The sequence below is a fragment of the Protopterus annectens genome, chromosome 4.part0, assembly GCF_019279795.1.
Source record: "Protopterus annectens isolate FY-2018-M chromosome 4.part0, PAN1.0, whole genome shotgun sequence".
NCBI lineage: Eukaryota > Metazoa > Chordata > Ceratodontiformes > Protopteridae > Protopterus > Protopterus annectens.
In genome coordinates, this window is record NC_056733.1 from 927,848,434 (window position 1) to 927,865,689 (window position 17,256).

General features: G+C 44.8%; 1 protein-coding gene across 1 annotated transcript in view; it reads right to left on the minus strand.

The window, feature by feature from the left end:
- GCN1 (GCN1 activator of EIF2AK4) overlaps positions 1-17,256 on the minus strand; it is a gene marked incomplete in the record, with an annotated part of 2,100,248 nt that overhangs the window by 1,792,917 nt on the left and 290,075 nt on the right. Inside the window, 1 exon segment of the mRNA XM_044068902.1 lies at positions 16,522-16,681. Within this exon segment, the coding sequence (XP_043924837.1) occupies positions 16,522-16,681 (160 nt within the window).

Below are 17,256 nucleotides of genomic sequence, written 5' to 3' on the forward strand. Positions count from 1 at the left end.
TAGCACAAAACCAACAACTAGCAACGTTATGGTCAGGGCCTAGGCAAGGAATACAGTAATAATGAAAATCCTTATGCGGTATTTGCTTCCCACAAGAAATACAGTTATTAACTTTTTCTGACATCGGTCTGGAGCAAGAAAAAAGTTTCCCCAACGGAGTACTTAGCTTTAATGAAGACTTCGGATCCGAAATTCGAATTTGAAAACTTCAGGAGTCGACCGACCGGCACTTGTGGACTGCTTTTGCTTCGGGCACCGCACATCAAGAAAGACTGAAGAAAATGGCGTCGGCTACATCTTATATACCCCTGGCGCACTGACGTCAGGGAAGAGGCGACAGCAACCGACGCCGGACCTAGACTTTGGAACTCAGGCCGACAGCAGGTAGCCTGCCAGCAGGATAACCCAATTGTAATGACTGCAACAGTGAAACACTATGAACATCTCAGGGCCAATAGCCTAGTAACTTCCTATGACGCTATGTACAGCCACCATGGGGGTGGTTCTTAAAAGAGAACAAAATCTTCCTAAAGTATGTAAATCCAAAAGTGACAGATGCGCAGTAATACAAATATGCATTACCAGGGGCTGTGCCTGCAAATGGTCCAGTGGGATCACTGCACTACCCCAGTAAATGTGTGCATGCCAGCGTGCAACTATGTATACGCGTCCACACACTAACTTCACAGCAGCCACACCAGGTTGCCCCTTTCCACTATCAAGTACCATGAAATCAAAAAATCCCTGAAGCAATAATCAATAGTCAAAGTTTTATGCTAGGGAACACACCCCCACCCACGTTCAAGGTGTACAGCCTTAAGAGCAAATGACAAATGCTGCCTTGAGCACTGAGAAGACACCAGCCACAAACAAATACCACAAAGAATAGCTGTAGAGCACAGTTAAAAAAATCACTTCTTATATATTTACCCAGTTCATTCACAGCCCAGTGTACACACACAGACGCACACACACAGACAGCCACACTCACAGACAGCCACACTCACAGACAGCCACACTCACAGACAGCCACACTCACAGACAGCCACACTCACAGACAGCCACACTCACAGACAGCCACACTCACAGACAGACAGACAGACACACTCACAGACAGACAGACACACTCACAGACAGACAGACACACTCACAGACAGACACACAGACAGACAGACAGACAGACACACAGACAGACAGACAGACAGACAGACAGACACTTTTTTTTTTATCAATGGTAACTGCATTTGGTTTATAACTACTCTGCATTCACACACAATCATAGACCTATGGAAGGGACTAGAAAGTACAGTTGTGTACACTTACCATAAATGTAAATGTTAGAGTGTATTTACTGTTGCAGTCATCACCTGTGGGTTATCCCTGCTGTGGTAGCCCTCGGCCGCCCCGAATACCAGAGTCAATGTTTTTGTGCACAAACTGCTATCGCCTGTAATCTGACATCAGGTAGTCAGTACTATAAAGCAAGGCAGCAGACGTCACTACATCAGTTTTTCTTGCCCTAACCCCTCAAAAGCACAAGGGAAAAGAGGGAAGTGGTCCTGGTGGCTAAGAGCCACCTTGGGAAGCATGTGTCCCCCTAGGGGAAGATGTGAAATGGGGGATGGAGGGAGGGAAACCAAGACTACAACAGTGAATACACTTGAACATCTACATTTATGGTAAGTGTACACAACTGTACTATGCTCTTCGTGTTTCACTGTTGCAGTCATCAACTGTGGGAGGATTCCCAAAGCAGAGGTAAAGGGTGGAAGGACAGGTAGAGTCCTAGGTATGGGTGAGGAGGCCCTGCAGAATTACAGAGGCAAACCCTGCCCTAGACTTGGAAAAGAATGGTAGGTGGTAATGCTTTGTACAGGTATGGACAGAGGTCCAGGTTGTTTCTTCCAATAAGTCCTTGGTAGGTACTCCTCTGAGGAAGACAGTGAAGTGGGTATAGACTGGCTTAGAGATGGGTTTGCATGTAGTCTGTAGCAAAAATGGATACAGTGTGAAATCCATTTAGAAATGGTTTGTTTGGAGATGGGCTTTCCCTCTGCCCCTGGGGCAAAGCTTACAAAAAGCTGGTCAGTTTTTCTGAATGGCTTAGTGCGGTCCAGATAGTATCTGAGTTGTCTGTGCATGTCTAGTGAGTGTAGAATTCCTTCCCCCTTGTTTTGAGAGGTGGGAAGGTGTATGTCCTGGTTAAGGGTCACATCAGATACCACCTTGGGCATAAAGGAGGGATTACTTAGGCCCTTGGATCGATAGCCTAGAACCTACCTATGAACCTATACATACTCCGGGGATCACTTCTGTGGCCTGCTCGACTGAACACAGGAAAATAACTTTCTTGGGTGGCATAAGCCAGGGAACCTATTTGCTAGGCTTACATAGGGCCTTCGGCCAATAGCCTAGTACCTACCTATTAGTCCTCAGGGAGAGACTGTCTGCATGGAAAATTATGAAGGGCTCAACAGCCATGAGAGCTTGAAGTTCTGAGACCCTTCTGGCCGAGGTGATAGCTAGTAGGAAGGCAGTCTTCCAGGAGAGGTATTTCAATTCTGTTGAAGCTGCAGGTTTGAAAGGAGGTAAGGTTAGTTTCTCTAACACGCAATTCAGGTCAAAGGATGGAGTAGGAGGCCTTCTGGGAGTCCTGATATTAGAAGCCCCTCTGAGGAATTGCTTAATCAAAGGATGAGAGAATAGGGGTGGGTCTGAATCATAATGGCCAGAGATGGCCAAGGCATGAATTTTACTAGAGGAGGAGGAGGAAAAGGAGGAGGAGAAGGAGAGGCCACTACTGAGCAGCTCTAGTAAGTAATCCAGGATGAGATGGGCGGAGGGTTGGGAGGTACTGTCCTCTTTTGATTGTTTCCAGGAGCAGAATCTTTTCCATTTTCCTGCATAGGATTTTCTTGTGCTTGGCCTTCTGGCCTCTGTGATGATGTCCAGGACCTGTTTGCTTAACAATGACTGCTTGCTAGTTTTTAGTGTATGAGCCATGCTGAATGTTTAAGAGTCTGTAGGTCTGGGTGCAGTACCTCCCCCCTCTCCTGGGTCAAGAGGTCTGACCTTAGGGGAAGCAGCTTGGGGGCTGTATGGTCAGACTGTGTAGTAAGGGATACCAACGCTGTCTGGGCCAATCTGGAGCGATGAGGAGGCCTTTGGTCTCTCCTCTCTTATTTTGATTAGAACCTTGGGAATAAGGGGCAGAGAAGGGTATGCATGCACAAAGAGGGAGCTCCATGGGAAGGTCAAGGCAGCCACCTTCCATGCTAGGAAGTGATACTCCCTGGTACAAAACTTGTGCAGCTGGTGGCTAAAGGTGCGAGGCAAAGAGGTCCACCTCTGGGGTCCCCCACTCCTGGGTGATTGGCAGAAAGACCTCCGTGGAGCTGCCATTCATGGGGGTCCAGTAATTTTATGCTTAGGTGGTGTCTGCCAGTGTTGTTGTTGATCCCTGGTAAGTATTGGGCAACTGGGTGCAGCCCCATGGAGGTGGCTGTAAGCCACAGACTGATGGCTAACCAGCACAAGGGATAAGATTGGGTGCCCCCTGCTTGTTGATGTACCACATTATTGTGGTGCTGTGTTTTTATAAGGAGGACCCCTGGCCTGAGGAGGAGATGGAAGGAAGTCTGTGTGTTTTTCACTGCCATCATTTCTTTCTGGTTGATGTGTAAGTGAAGTTGCTGGGCATTCCAAAGGCCTTGGGTACACCTGCCTGCTAGGTGAGCACCCCAAGCTATGTCTGAGGCATCGGTGGCGATTGTCTGGCCGGAAGGGCAGAGGATGAAGGTAAGAACCTTGTTCATGGCACAGACCTGTGCCCACCAGAGAAATTCGTCCCTTAAGCAAGGGATCAGTGGGAGGGTGGTCTCTAGGGACAGACTGCTGACACCAAAGGTTCTTTAAGTACCACTGAAGCTTTCCTCATGTGAAGCCTGGTGAGAGGGATGAGGAGGATGCAAGATTCCATGTATCCCAGGGCTTGCAGACACTTCCTTGCAGTGAGGTGACTTCTGGAAGCCAGCAGGAACTCTGCTTTTCTGGGGATAGGAAAGCCATTAGGGTTGCTGTGTCTAGTACAGCTCCCAGGAAAACAATTTCCCTGGTGGAGTTTTGTTTTGATTTTTTTCTCGTTGATGGTGAACTCTAGGGAAGTTACGAGTTTTTTGACAAAGAGAAGATCCTGGAGCAACCTTTCTTTGCTGTTCGCCTGAATGAGGCAGTTCTCCAGGTAAGGGTAAATCTGTATATTTCTCTGTCTGCAGAATGCTATAGCCAGGGCCAAGCATTTGGTGAATACTCTGAGAGCAGTAGATAAGACAAAGGGCAGTGCAGAGAACTGCAAGTGCTGATTGCCTGCTCTGAAGCGCAGGTATTTTCTGCACGATTCCCTAATGGGGATGTGAAGGCAGGCATCTTTTAGGTCTAGTATCACCAGCCAGGCATTTTGTATGAGCATAGGCAGGAGCTGCTGCAAAGTTAGCATTCTGACTCTGGGGACCACCAAGGAGCTGCTCAGTTTGGATAGCTCCAGGATGGGGCGCCAAGTGCCCTCTTTTCTGGGAACAAGAAATGGTCTAGACTAAAATCCTTTTCCTGCTTGATCCGGAAGGACGGGTTCTACTGCCCCCTGGGATATTAGTGTTTTTGCCTGTTTTAATGCCTCTGCCCACTGGTTTGGGGGGAGGTCTGGGTATCCTCTTGGAATAGGGAGTTTCCTGAAGGAGAATCTGTATCTCTGAGAAATGATTTTTAATGCCCCTTGCCTTAGAGACTCAGTTGTCCTTGAAGAGGATGAGCCTTTCTCCTAGTTTTAGATGAGTGAAAGGAGGGCAGAGAGGGGAGGGGGGTCATTGTGAGTGCTTACCATAGAAGCCTGGCTTAGAACTCCCTGCCAAAGAAGCACTGTTTGCTTCTTTGCTGGCCCTGGGATAAGGGCCTGGACATCCTGTCCCTGTGGGGCTTATTTTGACCCCATCTGCTAGGTGCAGGGAAAGCCCAGTGCTTAGAGGGGAAGTTCCAGCTGAATCTGGGCGGTTGAACTTGAAAGAAATCTTTTGCTTGCTAGATTTTGCTTTGTCTTCCATCTTTTTAAGCGCCTCTTCTTCTTTTTCCCCCAAACAGGTGTTCCTTATCTAGGGGTGCATCAATAAGTTTAGACTTTACATGAACAGGGAGAGGTTGTCCCTTCAGCCGTTCATGTCTTCTAATAACAGATTCTGTCACTGCTGCCCTGCTAGAGGCTTCTAGGGCGTCATATCCACATTGTAATGAGTGCTTGGCCACTTAACAAGCAGAGTGTAGTAATTCTGCCAGCTCTTTAAGTTGGCACAGTCAAGAGAGGTAACAATCTTCTGTTTTAATTGTTCCAAAGTGTGTTGTTGATATTTTAACATATGGAACTGACAACGGAGTGCTCTAATAGCTAAGGTTACAGGGGTGTATACTTTCTTACCCCATCTGTTCAGAGCTCTGGAGTCTTTGTCAGACGGTAGAGGATTATTGGCAGAACTAGTCTTAGTTCCTTTGGGTCCCTGTGTAATAACCTTTGGGTCTACAGCAGGGTTCCTATACAGGTATTTGTGAGAATCTGGTACTCTGTAGTACCAATCAGGTTTAGCTGGAGAAGGAGGCAGGGCATCAGGGGCTAAACCGGATTCAAGGAAAACATCATCCACCAGTTCTAGACTAGGTGGGATTGGCCAGGGGTCTGTGCTGGTGCAGGTCCAGAAACTTTCTAAGTTGTTTCTTTGACTGGGGGTAGTCCCGAGATTCCCACTGAAAATGTTCCCTGAGGGAGTGAATGTTTTTTCCCCAAAGGAGTGGTCCTCTGGAGGGGAAGCAGAGGGGATGGATTACTCTGCATCTGAATCTTCAAACAGTTGAGGACTGTTGTTCTCCTCTTCAAAGCCAGAATAATCAGATTCCTCAGACTCTTGGTCTGTCATCATTTCTGGAGAAGGAAGCCTTTTCCTTTTTAGAGTGGGGGCTTGAGGTACTCGGATAAGGGAGAGGATATCCTCCGCCATTTTAAGCATTTGAGCTTGGGGTGGGGGGAGCAGTAGATTTCCTAGGAGTGGCCTGGCTTCGAGGCCTGACAGAATCCATTGGTCTCTGAGAAACAGTACTCAGAAGAAAAGACGTCGTTTTTTGTCTAGAATCGGTAGTGCGAACGCAGCCTCCTCGGAAGCTGGTGCCTGCGTCCCGGCTCCAGACCCAAAAGAGGCAGAGACAGCCAAAGGCTTGGAAGACTAAGTGGATTTCTGCGGCATACCGTACTCTGAAAGGGTCTCGGCAGAGGCCTGGGTAGAAAGCGAGTCGGGCATCAGGGGCTGCGAAAGCATTTCAGTGAATTCCAGATAACTGACGACTTGCTTAGCGGTAACGTTGTCAGAAGGCTTAGCCTTGTGTGGCCTGCCTCTATCTTTACGTTTTTTCAGAATGTCGGCAGATCGTTGGCTGATGGAAGCCATATCAGAATTCGAAGACGGAATACGAAAATAACTGTCTACAAAAAGAGCTCTAGGGCGAATGGTTCTCGCATTAGAGGGGGAACAGAACCAGCAACAAGGGGCGTCGTGGTCTGGGCCTAAACAAGTGATGTAGTGAGAATGGAAGTTTCGGTGTGGGATCTGCTTTCCCCAGGCGAGACCATTGTTAACTTTTTCGGACATCAGAGCAAGAAAAAAGGGTTCCCAACGGGGTACTTAGCTTTAGACATTTTCTGCTGAAATTCGACTTCTGGTAGCAACCGACCGGCACTCGTGCAAACTGCTTCTGCTACGGGCTCCACGCCAAGAAAGACTGAAGCAATGACGTCAGCTGCCTTGCTTTATAGTACTAATGACCTGACGTCAGACTACAGGTGACAGCAGCTGGCGCACAAAAACACTGACACTGGTATTTGGGCCAGCCGAGGGCTACCACAGCAGGGATAACCCACAGGTAATGACTGCAACAATGAAACACAAAGAACTTATGCCCAGTTCCTACAGTACCATGCTGCCAACAGGCAGAACGACATGACCCCCTCCCAGGTCACAGTTACTTACCATCATACTATTAACCTACGGCAGCTGCAGTTAATCAGTCTCTCTTCAAAATACAAATGTTAAGTTAAAATTCACTAGTCTGTTGTAAATTCCCTTAGACGCATCAATAAGCAGCCAGCCACAAGATTTGGGAAGAAATTAGACACTACAATATGAAAATTAAATATACGTAAAAGAAAATTCTTGGCACAGAAAAATGCAAAATAAACACTTTTAATACAGAGATGGAATATAAAGACAGTAAGAGTTATATTTTTCACAGCCACTAGCTGAAGGCAACTGCAGTCTAGTTGCCACTGACATTTATGACATCCTAATTGGAAAGATCACGCTGTCAAGGTTTCACCAGCACATCCTCACTGACTCTGGGGGGCAGGCAGTGAGCGCCTCTTCTCAATTTCCGTGAGTTTAATACATTTCTCCACTGCATCCAAGTAAGATAAATGTCCAAGCACATTTGGAAAGAAACAGCAAGCACACACTGACCTAACTGCTGAGATGGTTTTCAATGCAAGTTAAGTTGCATGAATAAACTCCAGAACAGAAGTCCTAAAGTGACTCACCTTTCGGACATATTCATTTAGCACAGTCATAAATATATTCTCCCATTTCTGCACTGAATCCTTTTCATGACGGAGTTTTCTTAACATCCAAATAACATTGCCCAAAGCAAACTTGTTTAGATAATCTGTCAGTCAGTTCTAACCCGCAAAAGGTAACAAAACTTTTTGGAGCTGTGTGTGTTATTTTACAGAGTTTTACCTCTGATAGCTCTATTGCATTTCTAGAAAACAATGCCCTGTATAGCCTGTCACAGTTCACATTTTTGCAGCATTACTGAAAAATGCACATTTTATAAAGCTTTTCACATTTCTGCTGCCTCTCTACTAGAAAAAACTGCAGGTTTTTATTCAGCTTTGCACATGACAGTCCAAGGTTTTAAAATGGTCCAAGAAAGCCATTCAGAATCATGTGGCTTATGTAAAGTGAAAAATGCTACGACTTTTACAGCATTACAAATACTACCTAGCCGTCCCTACATACTGTAATACTCAAGTAAAGAATAAATTGGTGCTTCCTCTCTCAAAAACAAAATAAATTAGTTACGTGATGTACTCAATCACAAACATGCACCTCTGCGAATTAACTTGCATCATGATCTGTGTGGGAACAGTGCAAAGGATGTCAATTAAGTCAACATTACAGAAAATGGATAACCTACCACCTTCCAACTAGTTCTTCACCAAATAATTCACCCCTTGAACAGAGCATATACTCAAAGCACACAATGTCACACTAGAAATCAATGCTGAGTATACCCACCAACTGACATATAATGGAATGAAATTCAGAGAACACCACTTAAAGAGTAAGCAGGAGAAAGAGAAGTCTCATGTTGGAGCAATCGAGCATCAGCTGTGCTTCGTGCCTCACATAACTGTAGCATGATTAACAAGATGTGCTTTCAGTAGAAACCTGCGTAGAGTACAGCGTATCAGTGAAAAGTCCAACATGGGGGTTACCCAGAATAAGTTACTTTGTAACTAAAGTACAAGGGAGAGGACAGTGAAAGGACCAACTAGCATCAGACATCCTAAGGGCAGGGAGAGAGAAAAGTACATTTGTGTACACTTAACATAAATGTAGATGTTAGAGTGTATTCACTGTTGCAGTCATTACATTTGGGTTATCTGCTTGCAGGTAGCCCTCAATCAGCCTTGGGTCTTGCGATGGTTGCTGTCCCTTCTTCCATGACGTCAGGGGTATAAAACATGCAGCTGACACCATTGCATAAGTTTTTCTTGCCCCAGATGTCAGGTGCCCCCCTAATGGGAAGCAATTTAATATAAAAGTACAATGACATACCTCCAACAAAAAAGCAAATACACCAAAAAAGCTTTTAAGCATAGTAAAGGAAAGTAGAGGTATACCCAAAAGAAGTTAGGGGGCTGGAGGGAGGGTAACCAGGACTGCAACAGAGAATACACTCAAACATCTACATTTATGCTAAGTGTACACATCTGTACTATGTTCTTCATGTTTCACTGTTGCAGTCATTACATTTGGGTAGATTCCCAAAGCTATGGTTGGGAGGAGGAATTTAGATAGCATTTGGACCAGCTATAAGGCCCTGTAAGACTGCAGTGGCAAAGCCAGCTCTGGATTTAGAGAAAATTGGCAAATGATAATGCTTGGTGAAAGTATGTACATAACTCCAGGTAGCAGCTTCTAGGATATCCCTGGTAGGGATACCTCTGAGAAAGGCTGTAGAGGTAGATGCAGCCCTGGTTGAGTGAGGTTTGATCCCCTGGGAGATAGGTTTTCCATGGTGTTTACAGCAGAAATTAATGCAATATCCTATCCATTTAGAAATGGTTTGCTTTGAAATAGCCTTCCTCTCTGCCCCTGCAGCAAATGCTACCAGCAGTTGTTCAGATTTCCTTTGAGGTTTATTCCTGTCCAAGTAGAATCTGAGTTGTCTGTGCACATCTAAGGAATGCAGTATCCGTTTCCCTTTGTTCTGTGGATTGGGAAAGAAGGTTGGCAAATGAATGGACTGATTAAGAGCCACACTGGATACCACCTTGGGCATGAAGGATGGATTGGTTCTGAGGGACACTCTGTCCGCATGAAAGATGATGAAAGGCTCCACTGCCTTAAGGGCCTGTAATTCAGATACCCTTCTAGCTGAAGTGATTGCTAAAAGGAAAGCTGTTTTCCAATAAAGAAATTTTAAGTCTGCAATAGCAACTGGCTCGAAAGGAGGTAGAGTGAGTTTCTCCAAAACAAAGTTAAAGTTTCAGGCTGGGGTTGGAGCTCTCCTGGGTGGTCTCAAATTTTTGGCCCCTTTGAGGAACTGCTTGAGCAGTGGATGAGAAAAGAGGGGGGGGTTCTGCGTTATAATGAGCTGAAATGGTTGAGGCATGGATTTTAATGGAGGAAAAAAAGACAGGCCCTTGTGAAGCATCTCAGTTAAGTATTGTAAAATCCAAAGTAAATTGGGCGTTGCTGTGCTCCATCCCTTGAGAGTGGTTCTAGGCACAGAATCTTTTCCATTTTTCAGCACAGGATTTTCTAGTGCTAGGCATCCTTGCCTCTACAATGATATCCATTGCAGGTTTACTGAGGGATGGTAAAGGAGAGATTATGTAACTAGCCAGGCTGCAAGGTTCAGTGTTAGAAGCTAAGGGTGCAGAATCTGGTTCTTCTGCTGAAACAACAGGGAAGGAGTCTGAGGCAGGTGCCATGGGGATAACCGTGACGCACTGCATAGGAGGGAGTACCAGTGTTGGCGTGGCCAGTCTGGAGCAATCAAAAACATCCTTGATTTGTCGTGTTTGGTTTTTAGTAGTACTTTGGAGAGCAGAGGCAGAGGGGGGGAAGGCATAGACTGATAGGTTTATCCAGCTGAAGGACAGAGAATCCACTTTCCAGGCTTGTTTGTGGGGAGTCCTTGTTTAAAATTTGTCCAATTGGTAGTTCTGGGGAAAGGCAAACTGGTCTATATCAGGGCTTCCCCATTTGATTGTCAACATGTTGAAAATCCTTGGTTCCAGTTTCCACTCGTGTGGGTCCATGAGGTTTCTGCTTAGTCCGTCTGCCAGTGTATTTAACTTTCCTGGCAGGAATTGAGCTTGTAGGTGCAATTGGTAGCTCAAGGCTGTGTTCCACAATGCCATGGCTAGTCTGCAGTAGGGGTAAGAATGTGTACCCCCCTGCTTGTTTATGTACCACATAACAGTGATGCTTGTCCATCTTTACCATTAGTTACCCTGGAAGAATGTGGTCCTTGAAGGCTGTCAGAGCATTCTGTACAGCTAACATTTCTTTTTGCTTGATATGCAGGTGCATATGACTTGGGTTCCATTTGGCCTGAATGCACTTCCTGCCAGGTGAGCCCCCCCCCCATGCACAATCTGATGCGTCTGTTAGGGTTTGGGCGGTAGGGGTTCGTGTTAAAGGCAGTCCCTTGTTTTGGTGGCAGGCCTCTGTCCACCATAGGAACACTAGGAGTAGGCAAGGTACGATAGGAATCATTGCTTTTAAATCCTGAGAATGTTGACACCATAGGCTTTTTAGATACCACTGTAGTATCCTCATATGCAGTCTTGCATATGGAATTAGAAGAATGCAGGAGGCCATGAACCCCAAGGCTTGCAGTATTTGTCTTGTAGATAGCAGGGTTTTTGTGGCCACTTGCTTGAAGTAGGTTGTCAAATGAATTTCTTTCTCTGGCGTGAGGTAAGCCATCTGGGAAGTTGTATTCAAGCTTGCTCCCAGGAATATAATTTGTTGACATGGTACCAGGTGTAATTTATTTTTGTTTATGGTGTACCCCAGAAAAGTTAGAACTCTTTGTACAAAGGCCAGATGACTTTAAAATTATGTCCTGGCTTTCTGCCTGAATTAGACAATCATCCAGGTATGGGTATATTTGAATATTTCTTTGCCTGCAAAATGCAATAACTGGAGCTAGGCACTTTGTGAATACCCTGGGCACAGCAGATAAGCCAAAGGGCAGTGCAGAGAACTGATGGTGCATGTAGCCTGCTTTGAAGTGTAGGTATCTCCTGCAAGATTCCCTGACTGGGATGTGCAGGTATGCTTCTTTTAAATCTAGTGTTGCCAACCAGGCATCCTTGCCTAGCATAGGAAGTAATTGGTGAAGAGTCAGCATCTTGAATTTTGGAATCTCCAAAAAGGTGTTTAGGGTAGACAAGTCCAGGATAGGATGCCATGAATTATCTTTTCTGGGTACCAGGAAAAGTATAGAGTAGAAACCTTGTCCCTTTTCTTCTTCTGGTACCAGTTGAATAGCCCCCATGCTTAAGAGAGAAAGTACTTGTTTTTGGGCCTCTGCCCATTGATTTGGGGGTAGGTCCGGCCACCCGCCTGGTGTTGGCAATGTGTGGAAGTGAAATCTGTATCCCTGGGTCACCATTTAAAACCCATTTGTCCTGGTAATGAGTTCCCAGTTCTTTGCATGAAGAGCAATCCTTCCCCCCAAAGGGGCAGTCAGTTGACAAGTGCTTGGAAATTTTAAAAGGAAGTCATTGAGACAGTTTACCATTGGGGGGGGGGTCTTATTACTCCCAGATTTGGAATTGGAGGCCCCCCACTGGTTAGTCCTGTGTGTCCCCTGGGACTGAAACCTGAGGTTTTTGCTGTGTCTGGGTTTGGCTTGAGAAGACCTGGAAGGGGCTGGAAAGGACCAATTCTTAGAGGGCCAGTGCCTACTAAATCTAGGAGGCTGAACTTGTAAGAAATCTTTAACAGTTTGCATAGATTTAGCTTTATCTTCCATCTTTTTAAGAACTTCCTCAGCCTTGTTGCCAAACAGGCGGTCCTGATTTAAGGGAGCATCCAACAATTTAGCTTTAACATGATCAGGAAGATTGCTCCTTAAGCCAAGCATGCCTTCTGAGCACAGACCCAGTAACAGCGGCCCTGCAAGAGGCCTCTAATGAATCAAAATCAATCACATTGCAAAGTATGTTTTCCAACTTGTTCAGCAGAATGCATCAAATCCTGTAATTCTTTATTTTCCACACAGTCTGGAATCAACATCATTTTCTGTTTAAGTAATACAATAACATGTTGCTGATACTTTAACATATGAAACTGGCAGTTTAAAGCCCTAACGGCCAAGGCTGCAGAAGTGTAAACCTTCTTAACCCCATCTATCCAGAGCCCTGGAGTCTATCAGAAGGGGTAGGATTTTTTTTGCAGTAGAAGCCTTAATGCCCTTGGGCCCCTGTGAAATAGTCTTTGGATCTGCAACAGGATTTTTAAAAAGGAACTTGTGTGACTCAGGGACCCTGTAGTACCCGTCTGGTTTTCTGGAAGCAGGAGGCAAGGAATCAGGAGCTAAACTAGATTCCAAAAAAGCATCATCAGCAATGAGGAGGAATAGCTAAAGGCCTATGCTGAGGTAGGAGTAAGAAATCCCTAAGCCTCTTTTTTGAATCAGAAAAATCCTGGCTTTCCCAGTGGAAATACTTCCTTAGAGTATGTAAAGTTTCTCCAAAAGAAAAATCCTCTGGAGGGGAAGCAGAGGGAATGGAGTCCTCTGCATCAGAATCCTCATAAGTAGATAAGAGCAAATCCAGATCATCAGAAGAATCAGAAAAAAAACAGAATCCTGGTCAAAAGATTCATAAACCACTTCAGTCCTGGGCCTCTTAGAAAGGGGGGGGGGGTTGGCTACCCCTGATTAGAGTTATTAGATCTTCAGCCACTCTTATTTGTTTTGTAGGCATAGAGGCCTGTGCATGTGACCTGGGCGTCCGTTTTTTAGGCATGGTTTGAGATTTAGGCCTAACAGAAGGAGGGTTTTTTTAGGCATGGTTTGAGATTTAGGCCTAAGAGAAGGAGGCGTTGATTTAATATGCAAGTCCATAGGCCTGAATACACCCTCAGAAGCCAGTGCCTGCACAGCGGCTTTGGACCCATCCTAGCAGAGGCATCCACGGGTTCCATAGTTGATGCATCTCGCGGCATACTGGACTCCAAATGGGTCTGAGTAGAGGCCTGCGAATCAGAAGTAGCGGATATCAGAGGCTGCGAAAGCACCTCACTGAGTACCAGCGAACTGGCGACTGGCTTAGGAGAAGCGTTGTCAGCAGTTTTGGACCTCGGCGGCCTGTCTTTATTTTTGCGTTTTTTCGTAATCCCAGTAGTCGGATGGCTAAACGACGAAATTTCTGGATAATTAAACAGAGAACTGTTAGAGGCAAAAATATACCGACGACGGACAGTGCACTGATTAAATAAAGCACAAAATCGATAGCAAGGTACGTCGTGGTCAGGGCCTAGACAAGGAATACAGTACGAATGAAAATCTTTATGAGGTACTTGCTTTCCACAAGTAATGCAATTATTAACTTTTACTGACATCGGAGAGGAGCAAAAAAAAGTTTCCCCAATGGGGTACTTGGCTTTAGTTGAAGACTTCGGTTCTGAAACTCGAAAACGAAAATTTCAGGAGTCGGCCGACCGGCACTTGCGAACTGCATCTGCTTCGGGCACCACATAGCAAGAAAGACTGATGTAACAGCGTCAGCTGCATGTTTTATACCCCTGACGACCTAACGTCATGGAAGAAGGGACAGCAAACAACGCAGGACCCAAGACTTTGTTAATCAGGCCGACTGAGGGCTACCTGCAAGCAGATAACCCAAATGTAATGACTGCAACAGTGAAACAAGAAGAACATCTGCAGGACAGAATAAATGAGTGGAGGTGAGAGCTGACAAATGAAGTAGGAGAAAATGTTGTTACATACCTTTGTATAAATTCAAATCTTTAACAACTGTTTCTGGTGGAGCTGGCAAGGGACAGAGAACTGAATGGTTCACATATTCGATGGGGACTACACAAGGCACAACTTCCAGGATGAAGGCCAAAGAAATCTGTATGCGATGCTTACTGGTAAGAAGGTGCTTATTGGTAAGAGGGTGGGGACTGCCCTGCTTGGTCACACCCCTTGTGGAAGTGGAGGACAGCCTAGTGCCGATACCCACTAGATGTGCTGTACTTACAGATCACCAAACTCAGCATGTGTGAGGTAAGGACCTAGGTAGAAAAAATCCCCAGCAGCTATCTTGGTGAATGATTTCATGATTAGCTCCATCTATGGGGTGCAGAGGGGTTCAGTGGATGGCACAGAACCTGATAGCTGACTGACAATTGGACAGAAAAAAACTTCAAATGGTGTTCAAATTAGCGGTTCAAATGTTGCATACTTCCCTTGCAACTAACAGTCATTATTCTGGCTTTGGATTTCAAAGAAACTGTTGCTTGGACAATCTTCCTCCTCAATGTCCTGAAATCTGCAGGTCAGTAGACTGGACTCAAGGACTCTACTAAAGAAGAGAGTGTCCTTTTCTTCAGCTTCTTACCACTTCAAAAAGGCTGAACTGGGGGAAATCCCTACAGGACGCAACAGAGATGGACCAGGAGGGAGCGATGTTTGGAAAGTGAGAGTCAAGATTGATATAACACTTTCAGGAGATCTGGAGATAGGCTATGGTACAAAATATATCTTTGGATGGGGAATTCCAGTCACCAGTTCAAGATACAGAGAATGAATACCAAGCACTAATGTTATGATGGTGGTTAGTACAGTCCCAGGATCCTCAAGGCAAGCAGCCGGGTCTATACTAAAACATCGAAGTTTCAGAACTTCGAACGTTCTAATAACGACACCTACTAACCAAAAGCTGAAAATAGCGAAAATTAAGATAACCAAATTCTTTCCTAGGGAAAGAATTCGGTTGTCCATTCCTGTTGCTTCGCTATTTTCAGCTCTGCAGTGGAAAGTTACGGTCGGGTTCAGGTAAGTGTCCGATTGTGTGGACGTGAGGGTTAGGGTGGAATAGGTGAGTTAGGGTTAGGGCGTGGGTCAGGTAAGTGTGTGAATGTGTGGACGTGAGGGTTAGGGTGGGATAGGTGAGTTAGGGCGCAGGTGAGGTGTATGCGCGATAGTGGCGGACCTTAGGGTTAAGGTAAGTGGGTAGATAGTGGTGTATATGTACAGTATAGTGTAGGTTTAGATGTAAAATTTTAGGTGTATGTGTGTGGATTGCTGTTTGTTGTGTGTATGTGTTTTGGATCAGCAAATTTTATCCCTAGTAAAAGATTCACTGTTTTCAATTTTCGGTTAGTAGGTGTCGATATTAGAACATTCGAAGTTCTGAAACTTCGATGTTCTAATATAGACCCAAGCAGCCCACTTAGGACACACGAAGAGTAGTCACCTTTTACGATACAGGTGGAGAGCCATAAATTAAATTATACAGCACCACATTAAAACTTGCAAGACTGTAATTAAACTGGAATGAACATAGGGGCTGATTTTCAAAGTATTCAGTGAAATAATTTATACACAAACTGTAGTACGTCTGCAATGGGTGAAGAAACACACTGTGCAACTCACCCCCCCCCCCCCAAAATGAACACAGCCTACAATTTTTTTCCATGCAGAATTCTGTTCAGAACTATGTGGTAACTATAACCGTGTGCCCTGGATAAATAAATCCTCTGAAGATCCAAAGAGATAACAAATGACTCCTAAGAATGACATTCCAAAGCAGATTAGAAGTTAAAACATGGCAGACCAGTAGCTTCATCAGAATCTATCATTTTTAAACAGATTTAATGATACAAAAATATAAATTATCACTTGAAATTCAAAGAATGTAATTTGGCAGCTGAAACAGGCAGAACATTGTAAATGGTTCCAAACCACTTCAGAACCAATAGTGATTTACAGCCTAGACCTAACTGTGAAAAAAGCCAACTACATGCAAAAGAATAGACTGGTAAAGGCATTTTTTCAATAGTATATATATTTTTTCATAAATTTTATTCTAATTACAAATAAATCAGTTATACAACAACTAAACAGACACACCTGCCTGATAAAGCTCCTCTTCTGTCCTTCTGTCACTACACCTACCTTGTGGGTGTTCAAGATCAATCTCAATTCTGCTAGCAGGCCATATGCCAATGTTGTACCACCAAGTGAGGACATCAATTTTTTTACCGTCTGCTGAGCTGCTCTGCGAACTCGCCATGTCTTATGTAACAGCACAGTAACCAGAGCACGATGGTACATCCTGAAATAGAAATCACACCTTTACAACTACAAAGAAAAATGGCATCATAAAACAGAACAGACAAAAAAGGAATGATTCAAGTTACGGCATGGAGATCGACTACATTAAAGTACACAGGAAACTACTACAGTTGCGTGACTTTAAAAATGCACAGCAAACTACTACAGTTATGTGACTAAATGGCAGGTGGGCTTTCCTAGCAGTTCTTTACTCACTTTCACTGGTGATCTATACCAAAGACCTGGGCAAAGAACTGAACACAGGCCCTTACAAGGTGAAAGAGAAGGGAAGGCACAAGCATTCAGACAGCCACTCATTCCCTGGCACTAAGGAGATGGGTACAATGGGAGTGCTCTAACAATGGCCCACATTTAGTGGGACCTACATAGTCAACAAAATGTAATTATACTAATCTGTCTGCTTTCACTTTACAACACCATCGTACGTTGTAACACTACTGAAAATCATTGTCCAAATCAATCAAATGTAGTGGGAGAAAAAGCACTACCCAGTTCATCCAGGGAAGAGACAGCATGTCTTTTAAATGGCATCCAGTTAGCAATGGGGAAAAAAAA